At 47.0% G+C, this 22,500-nt stretch overlaps 1 protein-coding gene across 1 annotated transcript in view; it reads left to right on the top strand.

Moving 5' to 3' along the window:
- Positions 1-22,500, top strand: part of LOC113583110 — a 31,472-nt gene that overhangs the window by 1,522 nt on the left and 7,450 nt on the right. The window contains exons 2-6 of the mRNA XM_035522659.1: positions 13,293-13,463; positions 16,570-16,636; positions 16,729-16,816; positions 17,526-18,082; positions 21,139-21,249. Coding sequence (XP_035378552.1) covers positions 13,360-13,463; positions 16,570-16,636; positions 16,729-16,816; positions 17,526-18,082; positions 21,139-21,249 — 927 coding nt within the window. The 5' untranslated portion in view covers positions 13,293-13,359. The remainder of the gene's footprint in view (positions 1-13,292; positions 13,464-16,569; positions 16,637-16,728; positions 16,817-17,525; positions 18,083-21,138; positions 21,250-22,500) is intronic.

Genomic DNA, 22,500 nt, shown 5'->3' with positions numbered 1-22,500 from the left:
CCCTATCTTAGTCTGTCGTTCTTTATACATTAAACATACTGCTTCCTCACAAGCTGGGTGTAGCTGAATATTTAAGAGCAAGCCCAGAATCTGTGTAGGACAACCGAGCAGAGTGTGCTCTCTCTCTCTCTCTCTCTCTCTCTCTCTCTCACTCTAAATTGCTCTCTGGATCTGCCTCACCCCACTCTGGAAATATTGTATTATAGACATACAACATGCAACTCAAGTCAGACAACTAAAGCTTATGGATTTCCGGGGATGCATGTGGGATGTATGTGTGCATGCGGAGGCATGGAACAGTGGCACACGCACGCACGCACGCACGCACGCACGCACGCACGCACGCGTACACGGGGGATGGCTTGGGGGAAAGCAATGCTTAAGTCACTCCCTAACTCATGCAGATAGCCTGAAAATTCCACCAGCCTTGGGTGAGGGAGGGACAAGCTGGATTTTACTGGTCCCTGTGGATGAGAATGTCAGACTGGGATATCTGAGACCAGGGACTGCTCTGAGTGACTGAATAAAACTCCCTCAATAATTAACACTGTACTAGGCAAGCTGTGGGAACAGAGAGAGAGAGAGAGAGGGAGGGAGAGAGAGGGAGAGAGGGAGGGAGAGAGCAAAGGGATGCAGAGAGAGCAAGAAGAAGAGCAAGAGGAGAGAGAGAGAGACTCACAAAGGAGTTCAGACCCCTTTGCTACAGTATGGAATTAGTGCTCCATCTGTGACTATGAAATGAAAACGCTCCGGGTTATTAAAATGGTTTTGAGATCCCCTGGAAAAAAAAAGGAAGTGCAAAAAAGAAGAGAGGAAAGGAACGACCTGGAAGATGCGAGTGATAATTGAGTTTCACGGCTTTGAATCCCAGACAGGTGAAATCCCCCGAGAGCCACTTGTCAGAAGTGTGGTTGTAACTCATAGCTCAGATCATTCAGTGCTCCCTTTAAAAAAAAGAAAAGAAGAAGGACCAGCTTGACTGCCATTAGGCTGCACGAACATCAAGTTTTGCTCCGCCTGCCTCCGAAAGACAAGAGGAAAATCGCTCCCATCTCTTCCTCCCCTCCCTTTCTATCATCCCTCACTCATCACCGCAGATGATGGAAAGTGATATTCATGCTGATGTCCAAAATGACAGGAGCACTCTCTCTCTCTCTCTCTCTCCCTCTCTCTCTCTCTCTCTCTCTCTCTCTCTCTCTCTCTCTCTCTCTATCTACCTCTCTGGTGATCACGTGGTCCGGAAATAAGACTTGGCTGCATCAGAGTCAATAGATGTTTAAGCACCGAGGAGTATTTCAGGCTCTGTTTTCATACACATTAGACTAACAGAGCTTCTTCCAGGATATACAGTATCGATTCACTTCCTCAGGGCAAAGGGCGCGGTCTTTGCCTCAGCGCGCTTGCACGTCTGCTACGGTGATCGCATTCTCTGCATGAATTAGCTGACCAGCGGCGAGTGGAATGGTGTTCTTCAGCGCTGCTGCCGCCCTCAGTTAACTCCGGCCAAATTGCGTTTAACACTCTTTATTTTCTGAAAAAAGTATGGCAGTGGTTAGCGGCCCTACATTTAGTAATATGTGCACCCTGTGTTTACCCAGTCTACAGCCCGGCATTATGTGTGGGAAAATAGCGAAACTATTTTCAACTGTTCACCCACACAGAAAAACTTCATATTCACAGCCAGACTCCTTGCTCCTGGTTTGGAGAGTGTCACGTTTTCTGTGGAGCTTGGGCCAGGAGATGGCAAAAACATGATTTTAGTGTGGATCTTGAGGAAAGTGGCTTGTTGTTGCACTGAAACAATGACCCAGTTTCAGCCTCCCAGCAGGGGTTGCCAGATTTTACCCTAAAATATCCTGAACTTGACAGGATCTACGATTCCTGGAGTATCTGAAGGTAGAACACACCTGCAACTCTATGTACTCATCATCATAGTTCACAGAATAAGTACTTTTCTGCATTACTTTCACTTTTCTTATACCAAGCCCACTTGTGTTTGTGGCCCAGAATTCTAGCCTTTTTTCAGCCAAGAACCTGGTTTTAGTAAAAGCTTTGGCAGGCTTTAGCAAACCCTGTATGCTTTACGTCTGTGGTTTCGTGTGACAAAGGTTTCTTTGCCACTATATAGCTTCGTTATCTTAATAATAACCCTAACGAGAGATAAAAAGCCATCGGCAGATTTTTGTGACCTTTTCATTGTTGTTAGATATATAGTGCTCGATTACCCAATTAAATGCCATTTATTATATTATATTATATATATATATATATTTTTTCTTTCTGGAACTGCCTGAAGTTGATACAGTGATACATTTTTATTACAGAGAGCGCGCAGATCAGATCTACTTACATAAACAGAGACAATGGAGACAAATTAAATAATAATGTGTGTGTGTGTGTGTGCGCGCGCTTGCGTGCATGAGCGCATGCATGCGGGTGTGTGTGTGTCACATATATATATATATATATATATATATATATATATATATATATATATATATATATATATATATATATATATATATATATATATATATATATATACACACACATATGCAAACACACATACATAGACAGGATGTGTTGAACCACAACTGTACAGTAATATTCATATGAATATAGATGCACATTTAATAGGCTTACTGTAACTACATATTTTCTATTCTAACAGTCAATGAGCTATAAAAAGTTTGGCTAAATCAGATTAGTTACATGATGACATTCCATCTCCTCGTCACTATTTGGTTTGCGATTATATTTCATGGTTCCTGGTTTTTAACAAGACTCTGCTGTTTTCGCTGCGGTCGTGAAGCTAAATATTCAATAAAATGAGGAAACTGAACTAATCAGACGAGCTAAAATAGAAGCATGCTCCTTGTTCCATTGCCTATGGGCCGTTATATTATATACGGCCCGTGAAAGATCTTTTACGTCTAATCATCAATAAATGGTGTTATGTAAGAACTCAAATTTGGGAGAAAGTTCATGCTAGTATTTTTTTTCCCCCTGCCTAGCTAACATCCAGTTTTGACTGGGATTTTAATAGGGGTTCAACCATGAAGCTAACTGCTATATTTCATCAATTCCCTTCTTCACAGTCATTAGTCCCTCGTCCACTGGCTGTCTTCGACCGAGTTCAATAAATCTTTACAAATCTGTTTGTGTGGTGTGCTCTGGTGAAAGGACTGATATTACAGGTTCAGAGTAGTTAAGAGAATATCAGGATTGTTTTCTCCTTCAAACTGAGTTCATTGTGTTCTCGCTCTGTTTCCTTTGGTGCTACCTTTGGGTTGGGGTTAACTTGTCTTCCGGTCCTTTAAGATTGCAGAGACTTTGTACTTTCCTCAGGAAAAGCAGGGCTTTAATGTTTTCTGCAGTGCATTTGCGCAAAACACACAGGCCCCTTCTGCTTCGAGGCACAAACAGAACTGCAGATCTGAAGAAGAGAGATAGAAAAGAGAGAGAGAGAGAGAGAGAGAGAGAGAGAGAGAGAACTAGGCTGAAGTTACCTCACGTCATGCATGCTGCTTTGCATGGAACAGCCAGTTTGTCCGCCCCGTTATGTTTCCACTACCTGACCAAGACTGTACGAAGGACCTAAATACAACGGACAAAGCACATTTGTGGATGACTCATTCCCTCTGTGATTCCTGGTGACCTCCTCTCTGGGCACCCTGTGACACGAGGCAGAGGCTAAGACTGCAGCTCACTGTCTGGCTGAGTCTCGGGAGGCACTACCTGGCTGTCTGCAGTGAGTGCCAGGCAGGGGAATTCTTTGAGCGTGGCTTTTCAGAGAAGTCAGTACATCTAATGGTGTCTGCCACTCACGATAACCTGCCAGGCAGTTGCTGTTGGACTCTTCGTCTTTTTAAAGGGTATTCCCATAGATTTGTACGGCACTTTCAATACGGTGAAGCACTTGACACTTAAACAACGTTGCACATATAGCAATGCATTATATCTGCAATACCATTTGTAATAACGTAGCAATGTGTAACAGTTGCTACGTCATTTTGTGACTGATCTGAAAAAGGCGCAAACGCGTTGATATGAAATACCCCCTCACCCATTTACTCCCTGCGTGCATTCGGGCATCTCAACCTCGGTGGCATTTCAGGCGCTGACTGCGCGTAAGCATCCTAATGAATGCGCCGCCCACGCTACAAGTGAGGCTGTTTACACTCGACACGGTTTTTGCAGATCGCTGGTGAGTGAAGGGAAGAAATTTGTTTTTTGTGGTAGGAAATCGGTTGTGATAGTTGACAGCGACTGTGGTCGTCTTCCTGCGCGCAGACACACGCCTACGCCGGGCGCGGGTGCGAGCGCGTGCTCCCGCGGCCGCGCGCCGTAGTCTCGCTGTGCCGTCCCGAGTATCTGCTTCTCATCTCAGCCGAGGCAGAGGCACCAGTGGAGAACTATTTTTAGCGTTAGGCTGTGTGATTCAAGAGCAAATGTTGCGCCAGGGCTCGCTGGTGTAACGCCGTGAGCTATTTTTACGACGCCGTTACATTCTTTAAAGCGCCACGAGGTAAACGTGACATTAAGGGTCTTCAGGGTTAGGTGTGGTCACGGCGACAACCTAACTCTTGATCTAAGATGTATATTATACAAGCCATTGTGTAAGTTCACATCCACTCTCTTGCTTAACGCCTTCATTCTAACATTCTTCATTGGAAACATGTCCGCGACCTTCAGAGCATGTAGCTGATAGGAAAGATTGCTCTATCACTTGTCTGTGTAGGTGAAGGCCCTTAATTAAGGCCACTGGTTGATGTTTGTGAGCGCTGTAGCTGAATTAATTTACTTTTTGCGCACTGCTTCACATGACACCATCTTGTGCTCCATAGTGGACCTGATCATTTTGGCAAATTTATTTCGGTCTTTGCCCGTGTCCCTTTGATTCATCTAGTCATCTCTCTCTTTTTCCCGCTCTGTCATCCACCTCCCTCTGTGTCACTTTCTGTTTTTCATATACACACACCCCCCACACCCCCCCAAGTATACTTGTGGAATAGATTAATGTGTTTTTCTCCTTTCATTAATGTTTCACCGAAAATAAGGCTCAGTTCTGCGTTGTAATGATTGCTGTGATCAGTGGGAATTAAGAAGCCCAATAAGGCCATTAGTAGCTCAGTTAGCTTTAAAACCAGACTTCACATGGTTATATTAGAAAATAACACTGGTCTGTAATGTGGAAATAATGAAGCTCAAGCACTATTCAGACTGTCATTATCTTTTAGGTCTACTTCTGATAGGATGCAGAGGTTAGCAAAGGAAGAGCAGAAGGTGATTTTCCTGTTTTGCTCACAGATCTATGACAGATCTATGATTTTATCACCCAGGAGACATTCACAGACACACACGTGTGGGGGTGGGGTGGGAGTTTGGGAGTGGTTGGGCAGATAAAACATTGACCAAATTCACCTGGGATTACTTTTTTAAATAACTCTGCCACTTTGTGGCTTTTAAGCTGTCTGAAATCAATGATCGTGCCATTAACCCTGCCTGAACCTTGGCACTTCATGTGCAGTCTGTTCATGACTATATACCAACATATACCAACGTATTACACATTTGACTTGGAACAGTAGACTGCCTCAGAGTAAAGCATATGTGTTCAACAGCAGTATATTTTAAATGGCCTATTTCCACAGATCTGTTCACAGGGCAGGAACAGTTATTCAGTCATGTAAATGTGCTCATTTTTAAAACCTATTTCCAGAAAGCATATGATCATCAGCAGGAGAAATAGTCACTGAATATTCACTGAAGCTATTTTAAAAATACCAAGACTGCGTGGGCAGGACCTTAGTTGGAGACTGCTGAAACAACACAGGCAGATCTTAATGCATCATAGGACTTTCCAAGTGCATGGCACAGAGGTTATGTTTTATTCATGCAAATATTGTGTAACCCTGGCAGTGCAGGCTAACGTCATGTACAATCTGGTGTTTGTGTTGCATCAACTGATTCTTCTGACTAAAGATGGAAATAAGTTACACTGGCCCAACTAAGATGCTTTGTTTTTGATCTCTTGTGGAACAAACTTTAACTGAACCCTGAAAGACCTTCTGTGTGTGTGCACGCGCGTGCGCGTGCGCATGTGCTAATATTTTGGTTCTTATTGCAGTAGGAAAAAACTTTTTAACAATGTGATATTTGGCTAGCCCTCATAAAGACTTTTTTTTAAACAAAAATATAATTGAAAACAACTTACATTTAAAAAAAAAAATCACTATCATTATTTTTTATTAGTTATTATTAAAAACCTTTCAGCTTCGGAGAAATAAAAGCCAATGGAAATACCCCATAGACACTGTGTTATAAATTTGTATTACATATGTGCATGTGCGTGTGTGTGTGTGTGTGATTGGTGGAGGAAGCTGTGCCTTTGCAGTTGCAGTGAAAGACTGAGTCACCTTACACTAAACCACTGAGGAGAGACTGGAGGTGGATCAGAGTAACTGCCTCTTCACTCAGAGCACTTACTATATGACAGCTAAAATCCACACACACACAAAATGAAATCCATGTTTACTCCCGAGCTGAACGTGATCCATGCAACAGATTTTTTTTAAAACTGTGTACTTGTGACTTAGTTGAGAAAATATAAAATGAAACTCTTTTTTTTGACTTGAAGGAATGTCATAGACCTTGACTTAACTTAGTGAAAACTCAAATGTAATGTTTTAGCTGCAGCCACGTAACATTTTTTACATTGATTTTTCTGTCCCAATGTGAAAAGATGATCTTTTAAAATTTGTCAGCATTAATGTGAACTGCCTTTCTGAAAACGCTACAGACGACTGGTTTGCTAATAAGTGAAGGGGGAATAAAGTTGGGCTGTCAGGACAGTTCAGACTAAGCTGGTTACAAGCGCAGGCGAGCGAACCCTGTGCTATCCGTGGTTGGTGAGGAAGCTCAGGGCTTTTCCTGGAGACTCACCGTCTGGCGTAGTTTACATTTTTCTAGCACCAATACCTGATTCAGCTCGTCAGCTTGTTATCAAGACTTTCATCTATTAAATCGGGTGTGTTGGAGCAGGGAAAATTTGCAGGATAAGCGGGATAAGCTAGCTAGGCAGCCAGACTGCACATATTCATTCGCCTTCCTGGTTTGCATATTTACTTCAACGGAAGCTAATTCCTTCCGTGTTTCGACGTAACTTGCTTGATTACCGACATCATCTCCGAGACTCATTTCGACTCAAGTCCTGGTTGGTTTTTTTTGTTGTTGACACTTTGACACTCACTCGTCCTGGTGTGTATGAAAAGCGTTGGATAATTGCGTCTGCGCAGTGCACAGCCAAATGCGCCTGACTCAGCCTGGCTCAAACGCAGGCCTATCAGGTCCACGCAGAAAGGCCTGCTTAGGCGAATTCCTTTAGGGCTGCTCCGAAACTCTCCCTCTCGCCAGTAGGGCGTTCCTTCCTCACGAAGGATAAGTTACGTGTCATCGAGTGCACGGTGGCCTTCAAAGGAAAATGGCAACGTGTGCACCTGGTTGTAAGTGATAGCTGCTCAGCGTCGACGCGTGTGACTTTTACAACTTCAATTGCCTTCCATAGTCTTAGATGTCCTCGGGGAAATGTGGAGCCCCAGTCTGAGCGTGTCAGAAGATTGGCTGGGCTGACAGGAGTCTTTCAGCTGCATGCTTTGCAAGTGCAGAGGCAACATGACAAAAGGTTGGGTGTGCAGGGCATGTATGCATGCGTTCCTTAATGCGGTAATGAGAACCGAGCGGTTTTGCATGTATGTATGCAACCCCAACCTCGAAAATATATTTCGCCCAGGGGCAGGCAAGTTTTCACTGCCCAGGGGCAAGCGTTCTGTTTTATTAAGTCCTCCACCCCAGCCCCAATATGCGTACACACACAAGTGAAGATGAAAATGCGGAGATACACACACACACACACACACACACACACACACACACACACACACAGAGAGAGTGAAGCTGTTCAGAGGTTGTTGTGAATGCCAGAAACTCCCAAGCCTCAGTAGAATGGGCAGACCCTGTTACTGGGCCAGAGGCCTCACTGCTCCTGGAGACTAGCCACGCTCTGGAAGCCTGTCAGCACTGTAATGGATCATCAGTCAGGTTACGGTGACATGACATGCTACGCCACTATCAGAATGACTCAAATGACATGGTATACCCTTCCCTCGGATATACCCTCCTGAATATTGAGGAGGGGTCCTGCTTACCTGTTTGGGCAGAACATTCAAACCTCGAACCTCGAACCAAACTTGTGGGCGACAAATAGATGACAGTGTGCACAGGCTGATCCTGAAAGCATGGCCTCTGAGCATGTAAACTACCCTCTGGCCTCACATTCGGAGCCCGGAGCTCTTCATCTTCACACTCTTCCTCTCGTGAGCAAGGTCTCGCTCGTCCTCTCTCAAGAGGCATGAGAACAACAAGTTAGGCACGAGTTATCGAGTCATCTGCGTAGGAGCAGGAACAGAAGCCTCCCTTCAGAAAAGCGGAGATGTTGCTTGTCAGCCGAGAGGGAGGTTCTTCACCACCACGGCTCACCTGTAGGCCAAGACACCAAACGTACACAAGGGGCCGCAGCGAAAATGAGGAAGTCAGTCAAAGTGATGGCGCTGAATGATCTAAAAACCCTCACATTTTGGTTTGTTTTTTGTTTATTTGGCACGTGTGTAAACGAATTCACTTGCTTCCTGCTTTTTTTTTTTTTAAATCCTCAAACCACATCTTGGCAGTCGTTGTTGGACGTCACCGGACCGCAGTTCACCAATCGGGAAAACGAATCAGGAAATCAAAGGCGCTCTGCCCACGTGCCAACCGGCATCATCGCTCAGCTCACTGAGCCGTGAGCATGAAGGCGAGAGCGGGTTTGTGTGTCTTGTGTGCACTTTCGTCACGACTGTTCAAGGGAGCGAGCCAAGCTGGGGGAGCGAAGCTGTTTTTGGTTCGCTTGCCGGCAGGCGCAGTTCCGGCGAACTGCAGCCACAGCGGGCTTGGTGAAGACACCCCATTTGAAGTTAGGCACTGAAATCATCTTCAATTGAATGTTTCTCCATATGCTGCGGTGAAATCCCTCCGGGGAGTAGGACGTTAGCACGCTGACTGGCGTATGTTGGCCGACTGGATTCTGAAAGACATCCAGTAACCTGATTCAGAATGAAAGTTTGATACAGTGCACCGAATACACTGAGCAGCAGGGCCGCTTTCCTGTTACTGCACAGACGCCCTCTTAGCCTCTCTGAAGAGCCTAACGCCATCATTTACAGGATGTGCATACGTCCAACGTGACCCACGGTGATGCTGTTACACCCCCTAACACTGTACCTTCAACCGGGAGGGTTAAGTCAAGTCAGGAATTAGTAGTATTTAGATGTAATAAGAGTTGAGTAGAAAGGTCCCCATTAAAAAAATACTGTAGTTTTACAATGTTTTTCCCCAGTTTAACAGGAAGACATATGAGCAAGTAATTTAGCTAAACTAAACAGTAGAATCCTATTGATATTCTAACATCAATATCTTGTACCCTAAGCCTCAAACTCTAGCTACTATTCAGCTGCATTTGTTTACAGGAAAATGAGAGGTCAGCTTAAAAAGTACAGCTATCCTCATTAAAATAATGTGCAGACACTCTGTTGTTACTAGAAACACAAGAAGATAGGAACACACACACAAACACACGTGCGCGCGCACACACACACAGAGGCAGGGGCAGAAGCCCAGAGATCAGCCTAGACGGAGTTTGAGCTAGTAGCTGTGAAGCACGGTGAACCACACTGGGCTCATCAACCACACACACTCATCAGCCTTTGGTGTTTCTGTGTATGATAAGGTGCTGTGCAAAATTCTGGGTACCTCCCCTGGAAAGACTGCCTGGCCAGTGCCGACAACGAAACTAACTAACCTCAGAAAACCGATATAGCTAACTGCAGAAAGAGTACACTATCTATCTCCTACCTCTTATTTAACCAAAAATAAATAAAAAATACACAGGGTAGCACCTGGCCTCCAAACCAGTGTGTTTACACAGAAAAAGAAACCTGAGCAAGCTGAATGTGCGCACACACACAGTCTCTCTGTTCTTCCATCCCTTGGCAGGATACACATTCAAGCAAGGTGAGGCGCACAGGTGTCAGCAAACACATCCACATCCACCCAGTCTCCTTCCTCGAGAGGCCAGCTGCTGGGCTTTGTGGCCTTTGGCTTCGCCCTCATTGGCTACCCTGTGGACGTCCAAGCGACCTATGGGAAGAAGGGAAAGAAGAAAAACGGCACCAAACTCTCCCCTTCTTCCCCGGCCCAGTGTCACACTGGGGAAAGTGCAAATGGGAGACGTTATTACACTCTGGTGCATAGCATGCACATACGCACGCGCAAAGTGTACGCGTGTGCATCGAAAGCCACATCAAAGACAGTGACATGTTTTCTTTTCCGTCCAGAATGTAATCGGTGTCATACTCGCACCCGATCAGACCCTAGACACTTCGCCACTAACAGAGGGAGCGGCTGTGGAGGAACGTCATCACTTGAAATGTCAGGCTCAGGCAGAGACCTTTAGCACTGCATGTACTTATAGGGTCTTTGCAGGAAGAGAGAGAGAAAGAGAGAGAGTGAGAGAGAGAGATTGCCACCATCATAATGAAATTCCTCCCCGTGTTGAAGCTGAGCTGTAATTTATGGAGATGGGGGGGGGGGGGGGATGAGCGGGACGAGAGGAGGGTTGATAGGGGGGTTTGCTGAACTGCTCGGCACACTTTGATTTTGGCTGTGGAGACATGCTAATGCCAGCCGCACTGGAGTTTAGCTGTCATGCCAGCCAGGCAGCGGGTTAGTCGCGAGCTCGCTGACGCATGGGGGATTACTCGCTGAACGCTCAGTCTTCCAACAGCGCGTGCGCACACACACGTACATGCACATATAGAAAACAAAATGGCCATTTTTGGTGGCATCAGACTCCAGTCTGGTGCCGTTCCTTTCGAGTGCCCTACACGCTAGCCCTTCATTCATTCTAGCACATTTGATGAGTCAGAGCCACACTTTCTCATTGGAAATGGTGCGGTGGTGTGTAATCCGTGCGTCGGTTTTCTGTCACCCTCGTGCTATGGGATGTGGAGCGGACGGGTACATCGGCTCCCTGGTGTGTACGCGTGTGTGTGAAGGGATGAAAAAGATGAGGGGGGGGGGGGATTGCTGACCTACACCGGACTCTTTGATCTTGCCGCTGGGACGTGCTAATGCCAGCGACGTGCACGTAGGTTTTTGTTGAGATGATGGCCTGTCGCAGACGTTTTTTTTTTTTTTTAATCAAATGGCTTCGGCTTTGAGTGCGCATTACCAACAAGTCTTTCGCAGCTCTTTTCTTCTGAAACAGCTGCGCTTGTGCAATCGCGAGGACGCTCAGGCCTTTGTGGTGATTGTCACCTGCACTAAGCTGTCTTTGCCATTTCCTGCATGCAGAGACATTTCCAGTTCACGGCGTCGCCGTCGTTTGAGCCGTGCGACAGTACGCACCTCCTCCACTGTGAGAACTGGATGTCTGTTTCGTGTCACTTCTCACACGTGTCGCGGCCGAGCACAATTGCGTTTCACGCCTGTGCACGAGATGTGCGCCCTTGGGTGTTCATTCTGAAAGTCCGTTCTGAGTGGGCGGGGATGGATCGCTGGCGGGCGGGAGGTGGAGGGAGGGGCCGAACGGTAGGCGTGGCCTCTCCACGCAGTCGTACCACGAGCTTGGTGTTTGGAGACTGTACACCACCCGCCTGCTGCCGTCAAACTGTCAGACAAACCACAATGTTCAAAAGCGCTCAAAAAAATTCGAGCAAACTATTTCCTCCTTGCCTCACCAGGAACCCTCTGTGTCCTGATGGCCGACTTGTGACAGCGTGCCTCTCTGTGGCATTCGGTGTGTGTTAGCCAAACGCGTGGTGAGGGTATGACTCTCGCGGGCGTGAGCGCGAGTCCTGCTGCTTTCGTCACGGCTGCTATGGTGAGAGGTGGCTACAGTAGAGACGTGCGCTCTGCGTTGCTCTGCTAACGTCTCCCTCGGGGCCGCGCTGGAAGCACGCTCTCTCATGGCCTCCTCCTGCTAAACACCTTCTCGGGTCTCCGTGGTTTGCCTGGGGTGCTCCTTCGCCATCCTCCTCAGATGCTTTTAGTCGCCGGTGTAGGTGCGCGTTCGTCTGAGGCCCGTGTTCTCACGGTCGGGGGGGTCTGCTGATAGCAGCAATAGAGAAAGAGAGAAAGAGAGAGAGAGAGAGAGGGAGGAAAAGAGCTGTGTGGGCATAGGAAGATGGAGAGGGAGAGAGCGAGGGAGCGGGAGAAAACGAGGGTGGAGTTTGGGGATAAATAGATGCAGTGGTATCTTGGAAACACAAAACTGTGGTATCGGTTTCATCTGTTTCGCTCCTCTGCACGCACGCACACACACACAAATAGAGTGCATGGGTTTCCATGACCTCCTTTCGTAATATCTCTCTCTTTTTTCTTCATACGTGAATCCAGAGCTTCAGCCACGTTTTTTCTCACTCTGCATGCGTGTGATTGTGTGTGTGTATGTATGTTAATGTTTGTGTGTGTGTGTGTGTGTGTGTGTACCATCCTGACAGCATTGTATTTGATGTGCAGTCCCATCCGTCGTGCTGAGCCAGCCTCTCTGACCAGTGTTACAGGCGGGTCCATTCTGGCTCCCTCCTTTTCAAAGATGCGATGACGTGTATAAGAGACCCTCCGCTCAAAACCCACCGAGTGAAAAGAGCAGCTCTGCGCTAAACCACGGTGGGACGTGGGGCGAGTCCATTTGTCGCGAAGGATGAGCACACACTTCGGAGTCTTGGCAACTGAAGCACCTGCTAGCCTGGAGAAACACATTAAGTCTTTAGAGGCAGGGGCGTGTAAGGGCATTCAGTCCACGGGGTTGAAGTATGAATTCGTCTTCCTGGCTGAACTCTGACAGCGACACACTGCCGGTTTACTGTGAGCATCTTCTCCCTTATGGTCCGCCTGTCTCACCATTTCAAATTAAAACGGCAGTTAATCCTCATGTTCACACTGTGGAGCTACAAGTTAGCAAGTAAACATAACTGTTGTTCTTCTCTGTGTGTGTGTGTGTGTGTGTGTGTGTGTGTGTGTGTGTGTGTGTGTGTGTGTGTGTATTTTGACTAATGCATTGGTTCGACCTTGATCCCGTTGTTGCAGGTGTTTGTGAGTGGTCAGGGTGTGTGTGGTGGTGGTGTGTGTGTGTGTGTATGCGTGGGTATTTTGAAGACTAATGCTTTGGTTCGACCTTGTTCCCATTTTTACAGGTGTTTGTGAGTGGTCGGGGCTGTGCGTGGTGGAGTGTGTGTGTGTTCCTCTATCTCCTTGTGCTCCATGGACCTTCCGTTCCACAAAGCACTGATCCTGGGGGCCATTGCTGCCACTTCAGCCTTCATCGTCACCATCCTCATTGTGCTGGTGTGTGTGGGGTGCCAGAGGTAAGTTGACCCCAGCTAATCACATGTAACATACGTGGCATGTCAGCGATTACTGTTAAACAAGTGTTTTGTATGTCACGATATAAGACGAAAATCGTAAATTCTATGACGTAAGAGTCGATGTAAAGGAAACGTGTATTGGGAACACACCACAAAGCCGTAGTTGTGCGAACGGGTGTGTACGTATAATTTATAACTTACTGTAAAACGTAAGTCCGTAATAACGCCAGCGGCACTTGCACACCTGCTGTGGCGTTCTGAGTCTCGCCTGTGCAGAGTGGGCTTCTGGCCGCGGAGGAGTTCATTTCACACCTCTGATTTCACTGGTGAGTAACAGACTCACAGCAGTCCAAGCCACTGGCACGCCTCTAATGAGACCTGATGTCCACTCTGAGCGACTCTACCCCGGAAAAATCTTAGAGAGAAATATATATGAATGCACATACGCAGAAATGATGAAATCAGTTCTATACTTTTCCTACTGAGCGTTTTCTTACGGAACGCACGTGCGCGTGGCAGCCTGGGTGGAATGACATCATCCGTGTTTCCTCAGCGCGTGCTGAGCAGCATTTACGTTCAGTGCGTTACATCGCGCCTGCGTCTGTTAAATTCACACCTGTTTTGGGCGGGGGTTTCGGTTGCCAGGTGAAATAAAAATCCTTCTCGTTACAGTGCTAAGAACTGGCCTGCTTGGTGCCGGGGTTTGTGAAAACGAATGCTGCTTCTTCTTCTTCTTCTTCTTCTTCTTCTTCTTCTTCTTCTTCTTCTTCTTCTTCTTCTTCTTCTTCTTCTTCTTCTTCTTCTTCTTCTTCTTCTTCTTCTTCTTCTTCTTCTTCTTCTTCTTCTTCTTCTTCTTCTTCTTCTTCTTCTTCTTCTTCTTCTTCTTCTTCTTCTTCTTCTTCTTCTTCTTCTTCTTCTTCTTCTTCTTCTTCTTCTTCTTCTTCTTCTTCTTCTTCTTCTTCTTCTTCTTCTTCTTCTTCTTCTTCTTCTTCTTCTTCTTCTTCTTCTTCTTCTTCTTCTTCTTCTTCTTCTTCTTCTTCTTCTTCTTCTTCTTCTTCTTCTTCTTCTTCTTCTTCTTCTTCTTCTTCTTCTTCTTCTTCTTCTTCTTCTTCTTCTTCTTCTTCTTCTTCTTTTCTCCATTCTTTTTTTTTTTTTTTTGCATCTGTTTGTTTTTAGCTTTTTCTCTCAAACTCCCGTGTCGTGTCGAGGCCCTTTGACAAGTCTCAGAATCTAAGTGGAACTGGTGGGGCAGTATTGTTTCCTGCCGTTTATGTACTCTGTTATAATCTGTCCTTTTCCTTTGTTCTTAATTTTTATTTACACATAGTGGTGCTGCCTTCTAATTCAAGGTCACGGTGAGGGTTAGTGGGGCGTAAAATTTAACAACACTGCTGAAGAGCCTCGGTGTGGGGTCAGTGGGTTAAGGTCAGTTCAGACACAGACATTCAGGAAAAGAGACAGAGGTTTGTTCTTTGGAAGTCAGAAGCGTTTACTTAAAAGGACTTAAGGTTAGGAAGTATAGGTAGTACCCTAAAAACAACTGAACTCATGTTGTATACTAATTAAAAATATGCGGAAGTCACACACACACACACACACACACACATATATATATATATATATATATATATATATATATATATATATATATATATTAACAGAATTAGCAGACACAGTCAGTTTTGAGTCACTCCTTACCTAATATAGTAGTGTTCTGCAGCCCAGCAAAGTGAATTCAGCTCTCCCAAAGGGTGGATAAACTGCAGGGCTGAGTGTCGTTTTCTTTTCAGAAATGTATCCTAAGTGTGTATCATTCTAATTCAACTTTCAGATATTTTCATTTTTTTATTCTCTAACTTTGCATTCACTTGCATCGGTTCCCAGGAGTTGGGAACACGGGCCTCTTTTTGCTGGTTGTTTTCAATACCACAACAACTGGGTGACATACAATGATGCACAGATACACACATGCACAGGTACATACACACATACACAGATATTCAGATACACATATACACAGTTACACTCAGGCACACACACAGATACACAGGGACAGTTGTGTATGCACGTACAAACATACACAGATACACAGGGACAGTTGTGTACACACATACATGGATATACAGGGACAGTTGTGTGCATCTGCCCATGAGACTTTGGGATGCTAGCCCAACACGGCGTGTCTACTTCCGCTTATCTACATCTAGTTGTATGGAGTGAGAAGGTTGCTCTGCTTGGCGCGTACATGCTCCCCGCATGGCAGGTGGTCTCGGGTTTGTCCATGGTCGTGGTGTTCCCCCCAGGGGGGAGCCTCCTCCATGCTCTGAGGAGGACACGCCAGTCGCTGAGAGCCCCGAGCCGATGCGTCATGACCACGGCGGCGGCCCACGCATCGCAGATGGAGCCAGGGAATCTCATTGGGCGACCACGGTTGGGTGGCTCGCTACGCTGTCTTAGCGTCTCGCTGGGTTCTTTACAAGTATTCCAGAGCCTGGCAGGAGAGAGAGCGAGCGAGACGAAAGAGGTAGAGAGAGAGAGAGAGAGAGAGAGAGACGGCAGAAGAAGGAGAGGGAGAGGGAAGGAGAGAGAGAGCGATAGAGAGGAAGCACAGTCGTCGTCGTCATCCCCTGTCCCCCCGCCAGGCCCACGTGTTCGCATTGTGTCAGAGAGGGACGTGGGTGCGCTTGCTAAAAATGGTGTGAGAGTGGGAAAGACGTCGAGGGAGAATGTGAAAGAGGTGAAGCACGAGGGAGTGGCATGAGCAGGCTGTCAGAGGTGTGTGTGTGTGTGTGTGTGTGTGTGTGTGTGTGTGTGTGTGTGTGTGTGAGGAGAGAAGAGGAAGAAGGGAGGCTGATTTCCCTCCTCCCTGCTTTTCCTCAGTCACACACCTGTGTGCCGTCTCGTGGCCCGGTTACGGCGCTCCACGGAAACAGTAGAGTAGTCCGATCTTCAGCCTGGCCGCGTGAAGCCCCTCGCCGAGGCGCACGAGTGGGCCGCCTCTCCCGAATCAGCGAGAAGCGAACCGCTCCGGGGCCTGAAGGGCCAGCCCCGGGTGTGGCGTCCGTGGCCGCCTGCCCGTGTAACGTGGCCCTTGTTTCGTTCGCAGGAAAAACAAAAGCAGGCATGGCCAGGCAGCCGGCAGGAGCCGAAGGGGGACCGCGCACGCGCACACGGTGAGTGGGCTGGGGTCAGCGCACGCGGGCCGGGACCAGGCGGCGCACGTGGGCACGACGTATGCTCATTAAAGGCCTCGTGCGTGTTTCAGAATGTCCTCCGCCAGTGCAAGCTGAACTCAATGAGCAAGTCAGACACCCGCCTACACGAGATGCAGAGGATGTCCTGCAATGCCAATGGTGAGTAGGGAGAGAGAGACATACACATGCAGGCAAACACACTTTTAAAACACACACACAAGCACCGCTGTGCTCACACACATGCCCATGCTAAGAGTGACGTCTCTGGTGGTCTGATGCTACTAGGGTATTTCTGCTGCTCTGCTTGGCTACCATGAGAGATCCAGACAGATAGAGGTTTTTGGGCCTTGTATAAGCACAACACACCCACCCACACACACACACACACACACACCCATACCCACCCTGTGTACTGCAGTGTTAATAAAAATGTTGTCCAAAATTTAATCCATGTTTCCAACTCATCTCACACACTTATTCTGTTTATGACTCATACTGGACGGAGGTACAGTGTTCATCTGAAATGCCAGAATACTGCAGTGTAACTGGGGGTAAATCATCTCCAAATCAGATTACCTTTGAGATTATGTGCAGATTAAGGAGCAAGTGAAAGTACATCGTATGATGAAACGTGATGACATAGTGTAGCACTGCTATGCCCCCTTGTGTTCTCTCTTTGTAACTGCAGATCCAAATGTACCGACCGTGTCGGTTCTCCAACCCTGTTGTGTTATACTTCATCTCTGCTTTCACTCTTTTCTTCATCCCGTCGTGTTATGACAATATCAGGTTGCGTTTTATCCGCATCTCAGCTATGTTGTCGATCCGCTTTGTTACCTGATTAAGAAGCCGTTCGTATGAACGACAGGTGCCCCGAGAAATCGACCGGCCAGCATGGACCTGCTGCTCCTGCACAGCTGCCGCTCCAGCTCTGACCTCCGCCTTACCCCCTCCGTCCGTCAGCTTTCCTGCCATCCCACCAACCCCGAGGGCAAGGAGCAGGAGCACACCTACTCCGAGGTGGGCCTCCTCTCCTCGGCCACGCCCCGCTGCCTTGATGAGGGCCTGTACGAGAGCGTGGGCATGCGGGGGCCCCCGCCCGACCCGGGATCTCCCCCTCCGGCCCCGTCCCCGACTGTCACCGCCGGCGACGTTCCCGCCCGGAGCCGGACCTGCGGGCCAGAGAGCGACGGGACCGGCTGGGAGGGAGGAGACGGGGGAGGGGCCGTGACCAGGGGCGGGGTAAACGAGGTGAGCCCGGTGGGGGCCGAGTACGCCTCCATACGGAAGGGAAGGAGGTGGAGGAGGGAGGAGGGCTCTGAGGAGGCCGAAAGGGAGGCGCACAGCGTGTCCGGCGCAGACTCGCCTGCCTGCACCACTCCCAGAAAAACCCTGGAGCCGTTCCACCTGCCTAACTTTCCCAAGGTAAAGGCTTCCCTGAAATATCACCCGGGCAACCTTCCGTCTCCTCTGCGCTCTCATTTGCATGCTGGCTCCTTGAGAAATAGTTTTGGCATACATCTAGTGCGCTTATGTGTTTTGGCCACTAGAGGGCAGTATATTCTATGCAAATCTCTGCCGCGCTGCTTGCTTGAGACGGGTCCGCAAGACCGCTGCAACAGGGTTGGGAATTAAGCTAGAATGATTCTAACAAGGGCCCTAAAAACTATGACAACATTAGGTGATTTTGTTTCGTTGGAGCCCACTGTGATATCTGTTCATGGGCCCCCAAATCCTGCATGGCACCTCTGAGTGGCCACAGTGATCTAGGGTCAGTTTTACTAAACACATTACTGATATTCCTACACATTGTTCATTCTGTCAATCAATTTGGATTTACTCTTTGTCTTGTGACACAAATACATTATAGATACATATATATATATATATATATATATATATATATATATATATATATATATATATATATATATATAATGTGTGTGTGTGTGTGTGTGTGTGTGTGTGTGTGGATTGAGACTTGGTTCCTCATGCTCTAGGGAGTTTTCCTTACCACTGGCGCCCTTGGCTTGCTCACTGGGGGCTTGGACTCAGACATTTGTAAAGCTGCTTTGTGACATCTGTTGTAAAAAGTTCTATATAAATACATTTGTATTGATTTTTGATTGATTGACATATGCATATCAAGGTTATATCAAAGAATATAATAATTACCTAAAATTCTTTGGACAGTTACAAATAATGATCCGGTTCATTATTTGTAACTCAGGTTTTAAACCAGCCTGAACTTTCACCAGCCTGATGGTTTATGAGATTACCAAAAGATCTGCCAACTTTTCTGTTTGTCAGGGTTAGTGGTTTAATGTTTGTTTGTTTGTTGAACGAGTTAATTATGTTTTACCAGTGTGTAGTTCGTCTTCCGGTTATTCCCTGCCTAGACAACCAGTTAAAAATACCCCAGACCACATTTTAGTACTGCAGAGCTTACATTCAGAAAATGTTTACATTTACATTTAAGGCATTTAGCAGGTATTTATGGTATCTTATCCAGAATGACATAACCTACAGAAGTGCTTTAGTCTACTCAGAAATGTCTCCTTAACTAACATAAATAGCTGAGTCGAAAATACTGCCAGAAACAACAGCAGGTATTTCTTTAGCCTTTTATTAATAATGTCTTGTGGTTTCTCAGGCGCTAAACTATACTAATATTTCCAAAAGAAGCAAAGCACAAATTGCACTCCACCCATATTGCTAGCTTCATATTACTTCATCAGTACCCGTTTATGACATGATCAGGTCTTGGCGTTAGAAGAGGCTTTGAGAAAACAGGGTGTCTGATGTGCAGGTGTGTGCTGACCAGGGTGCGTTCAGCATTGGAAACACAAGGAAATTTATCAGATAATGAGTGTGTCTTCCTGTTATTCTAGCAAGTTGCTCTGCCTGTCTGTGAGTATGTCACGGGGTTTGGCCTGACTGATGGCTTGTTTGTACAAACGCAGTGCTTGTGTGCTCAACTGCACATGGAGGAGGATTTCTGTGAGCACTCGTGCCTCTGTGTTTTTTTCACATGAAAGTGGAGATCTGGTTGTTTCTGTGCATCACTTGATGACACGGATGAGTGTGGACCTGGATAAATGTGCATCTATCTGAGTGTGTGTGCAAGCGTGCATGTCTGGGTGTGTGTGTGTGTGTGTGTGTGCGTGCACGGGCACTTATGTAAATGCACATGTGTTTCTGCTACAAGCTGTATGTCAACGCAAAGTGTTGCATCTGCTATGAAGCGTATCAGTCATATGTACGTGTGTGTGTGTGGGGGGGGGGGTTGTGCATGTGTGTGCTGCTGAAGTGTCATGCACGGAGTCATGCACGGTGGGGGTGGGGGATTATGTAACATTGCTTGGCCGGCTGCCAGCTTGGCTGTGTGCTTTGTGTTAAGAGCAACAGAGAGGAACCACTGAGCAGGTAACTGGCTCAGCTGGGGTGTGGGGCGTGGGGGAAACCAGGAGCGCACACAGCAGGCCATTGTTTGTCAGGTGAAGCCCCCATATTGAAGGAGCTTGAAGACCTATTCTATATTCCTTACCCCTGCCGCTCAGTGTAAAATTCACACGGTGGTACAGTGCGTGCTAAATGTGTGGGTGAGCGGTTTTGGGGTTTTTTTTTTGTGCAGCATGTGTCAGTGAGAGAAAGCAGGTGAGAATGTGAATGTCTGTGTGCGTTTGTTTGGTAAGGACAGAGCTTACATCCCACACCAAGGACACCCTTTTAATAAGCACCGCTGAGAGCCAGATTAGTGTGCCAGAGTGAGTGAGTGAGTGAGTGAGTGAGTGAGTGAGTGAGAGAGAGAGGGAGAGAGGGGAGGGAGGGAGAGAGAGAGAGAGAGAGGGAGAGGGGGGGATGAAGAGCAAATAAATCCAATTTGAGGACAACATCTGATTTTCATTATATTCCTCATTAGCCTGTGTGTGTTTTTGTTTGTGTGTGTGTGCGTGCGTGTGTGTGTGTGCCTGTGTGTGCGCCACTGTGGGTTGACCCACAGGATGTTGGCTTCTTGATCCGACGGGTGTGTTTATAGGGAACACACATGTTGCACAAATGACCCCGATTTCCAGACTGTGACCTCTACGCTTGCCCCCCACACACATCTCCATCTCCCAGCACCACTATTAGATAGCAGGAGAGTCTGTAGCACTCTGTGGCCACTTCAGGTTCATGCAAGTATGTTACATCGGACGGCAGAAACACATTTGCTCATTTTAACAGATATTGCAGACACTGAGTACTACAGTCATGTTAAGAGTAATGGTCAAATGTAGGATTTAGGAAATGTAATGCAAAAATGTGTTTGTATTGCAGCGTTGTATAGTTAAATAGATGTCTTTGGAAATGTAAAACTTCCTATAAGTAGCGTTTTTTAGTTTTGTTATTCTTGTTATTTGACATTCATTTATTGACTCAATTAAAATGTTTCTTCTAAATTTGCATAATTGAATATCTCTCTTCTCTCTGACCACTAGGAGGCAGTGTTCATGGGTAATGGGGAGCAGTACATATGGAAGCCACCAGAGGAGAACAACATTGTAATGTCAGGGGGTCCTACGCTAGAGAATGGCCACAGCTCTGCTGAGGTGAGATCAGCCCTTGCCCACAATGCATTGCTTTCACTTGTACCATTTGAACTCGTGTCTCAACGCAGCCGGTTCGGTCACACTCTCCGTCCTGGTTACGGTCGAGATGCCCAGCTAAGCTTACACCAGGAAGGGTTTTCCCTGACCCTCGACCTCTTTGGGCCTCTCAAATTCTCAAGTGCTGGTGCAGTCGCTATTATTGTAGTGTGTGCTTGGCGCGCACACCTCCGTATGGGCGCTCACCTCGCTTGACCCTTGCCAGCCGGTACTGATAAGGGCCAGAGGTCTTGGTCAAAGCCGTACGCCTCTGGGAGTCAACTGGGATTACGCCAGACGTCTCACCGAGCTTCTCGTCTCCCGCTCCCGAGCGCCGATGGATGTTAACGGCTGTCCCGGTCTGTCTCTCGTCTGTCGGGGCTGTTTACTCACACAGGAAGTGAATGGAATGAGAGGTTGCATGACTGGGAGTGAGATGAGAACTGCCTGGGTCCTCCACCCTCACTCTCCCACTCCCACGTCTGTTCTCTTTCCAAGCCACGGGTCTGCCGACCCCTTTGTGCTGACTGCTTCGACTCCGGACTACGAAGAGTCGGGGGTGGGGTGGGGGGTAGTCGGCAGGCCGGGCGGGGTCATCGGTTTAAACTCTTGCATTTTCAGTTCTATTTTATATGTATACATGTAAGTATGTTTCAGTGGATGTATTTCGCTTCATCTCTTTATCTGTTAATATTTTGTTTATGTGTGAACGCTTAACAGGGGCGAACAGTCAGTGTAAGCTACAATAAGTAGCTTACTCTCTAAAGTAAGAAAGACATTCGGAACCCCTTGCGCTATTATTCGTGCCTTTTACACTGATGCTTTTCATTCCTGCCCTTTGCCGGGTATAGTTCAGTGTCGACGTGTGTGCCCTTACACTCTTCAGCACTCCTTTGAGTCATGGGTTTAAACGTCAGCAACCGAAGGGAGGATGTGGCTTGTCTCAGATTGAATACTGTGGCTCAGAGAAACAGTGTTTTCAATACGTGCTGTTTTTGCTTCTTAGATTCCAGATATGGACTGCATGGACAGTGTGTTGAAACTTGAACCATTTTAAAATTCTTTTTCTTTATTTGTTTAAAAATTACTTATTTTGATAAATCATTCATTACAATAGAGCCAGGGAAATTCCGTTTTCCGGGACAGGGGCCCTTTAACGTCCAGCTGTTGTGACATAATCATGTGTGAAGAAGTTAGGGAAAGACCCCTCCAGAT

This window comes from Electrophorus electricus, chromosome 24, assembly GCF_013358815.1.
Source record: "Electrophorus electricus isolate fEleEle1 chromosome 24, fEleEle1.pri, whole genome shotgun sequence".
Taxonomy (NCBI): Eukaryota; Metazoa; Chordata; class Actinopteri; order Gymnotiformes; family Gymnotidae; genus Electrophorus; species Electrophorus electricus.
This window is presented reverse-complemented; position numbering and strand designations above follow the sequence as displayed.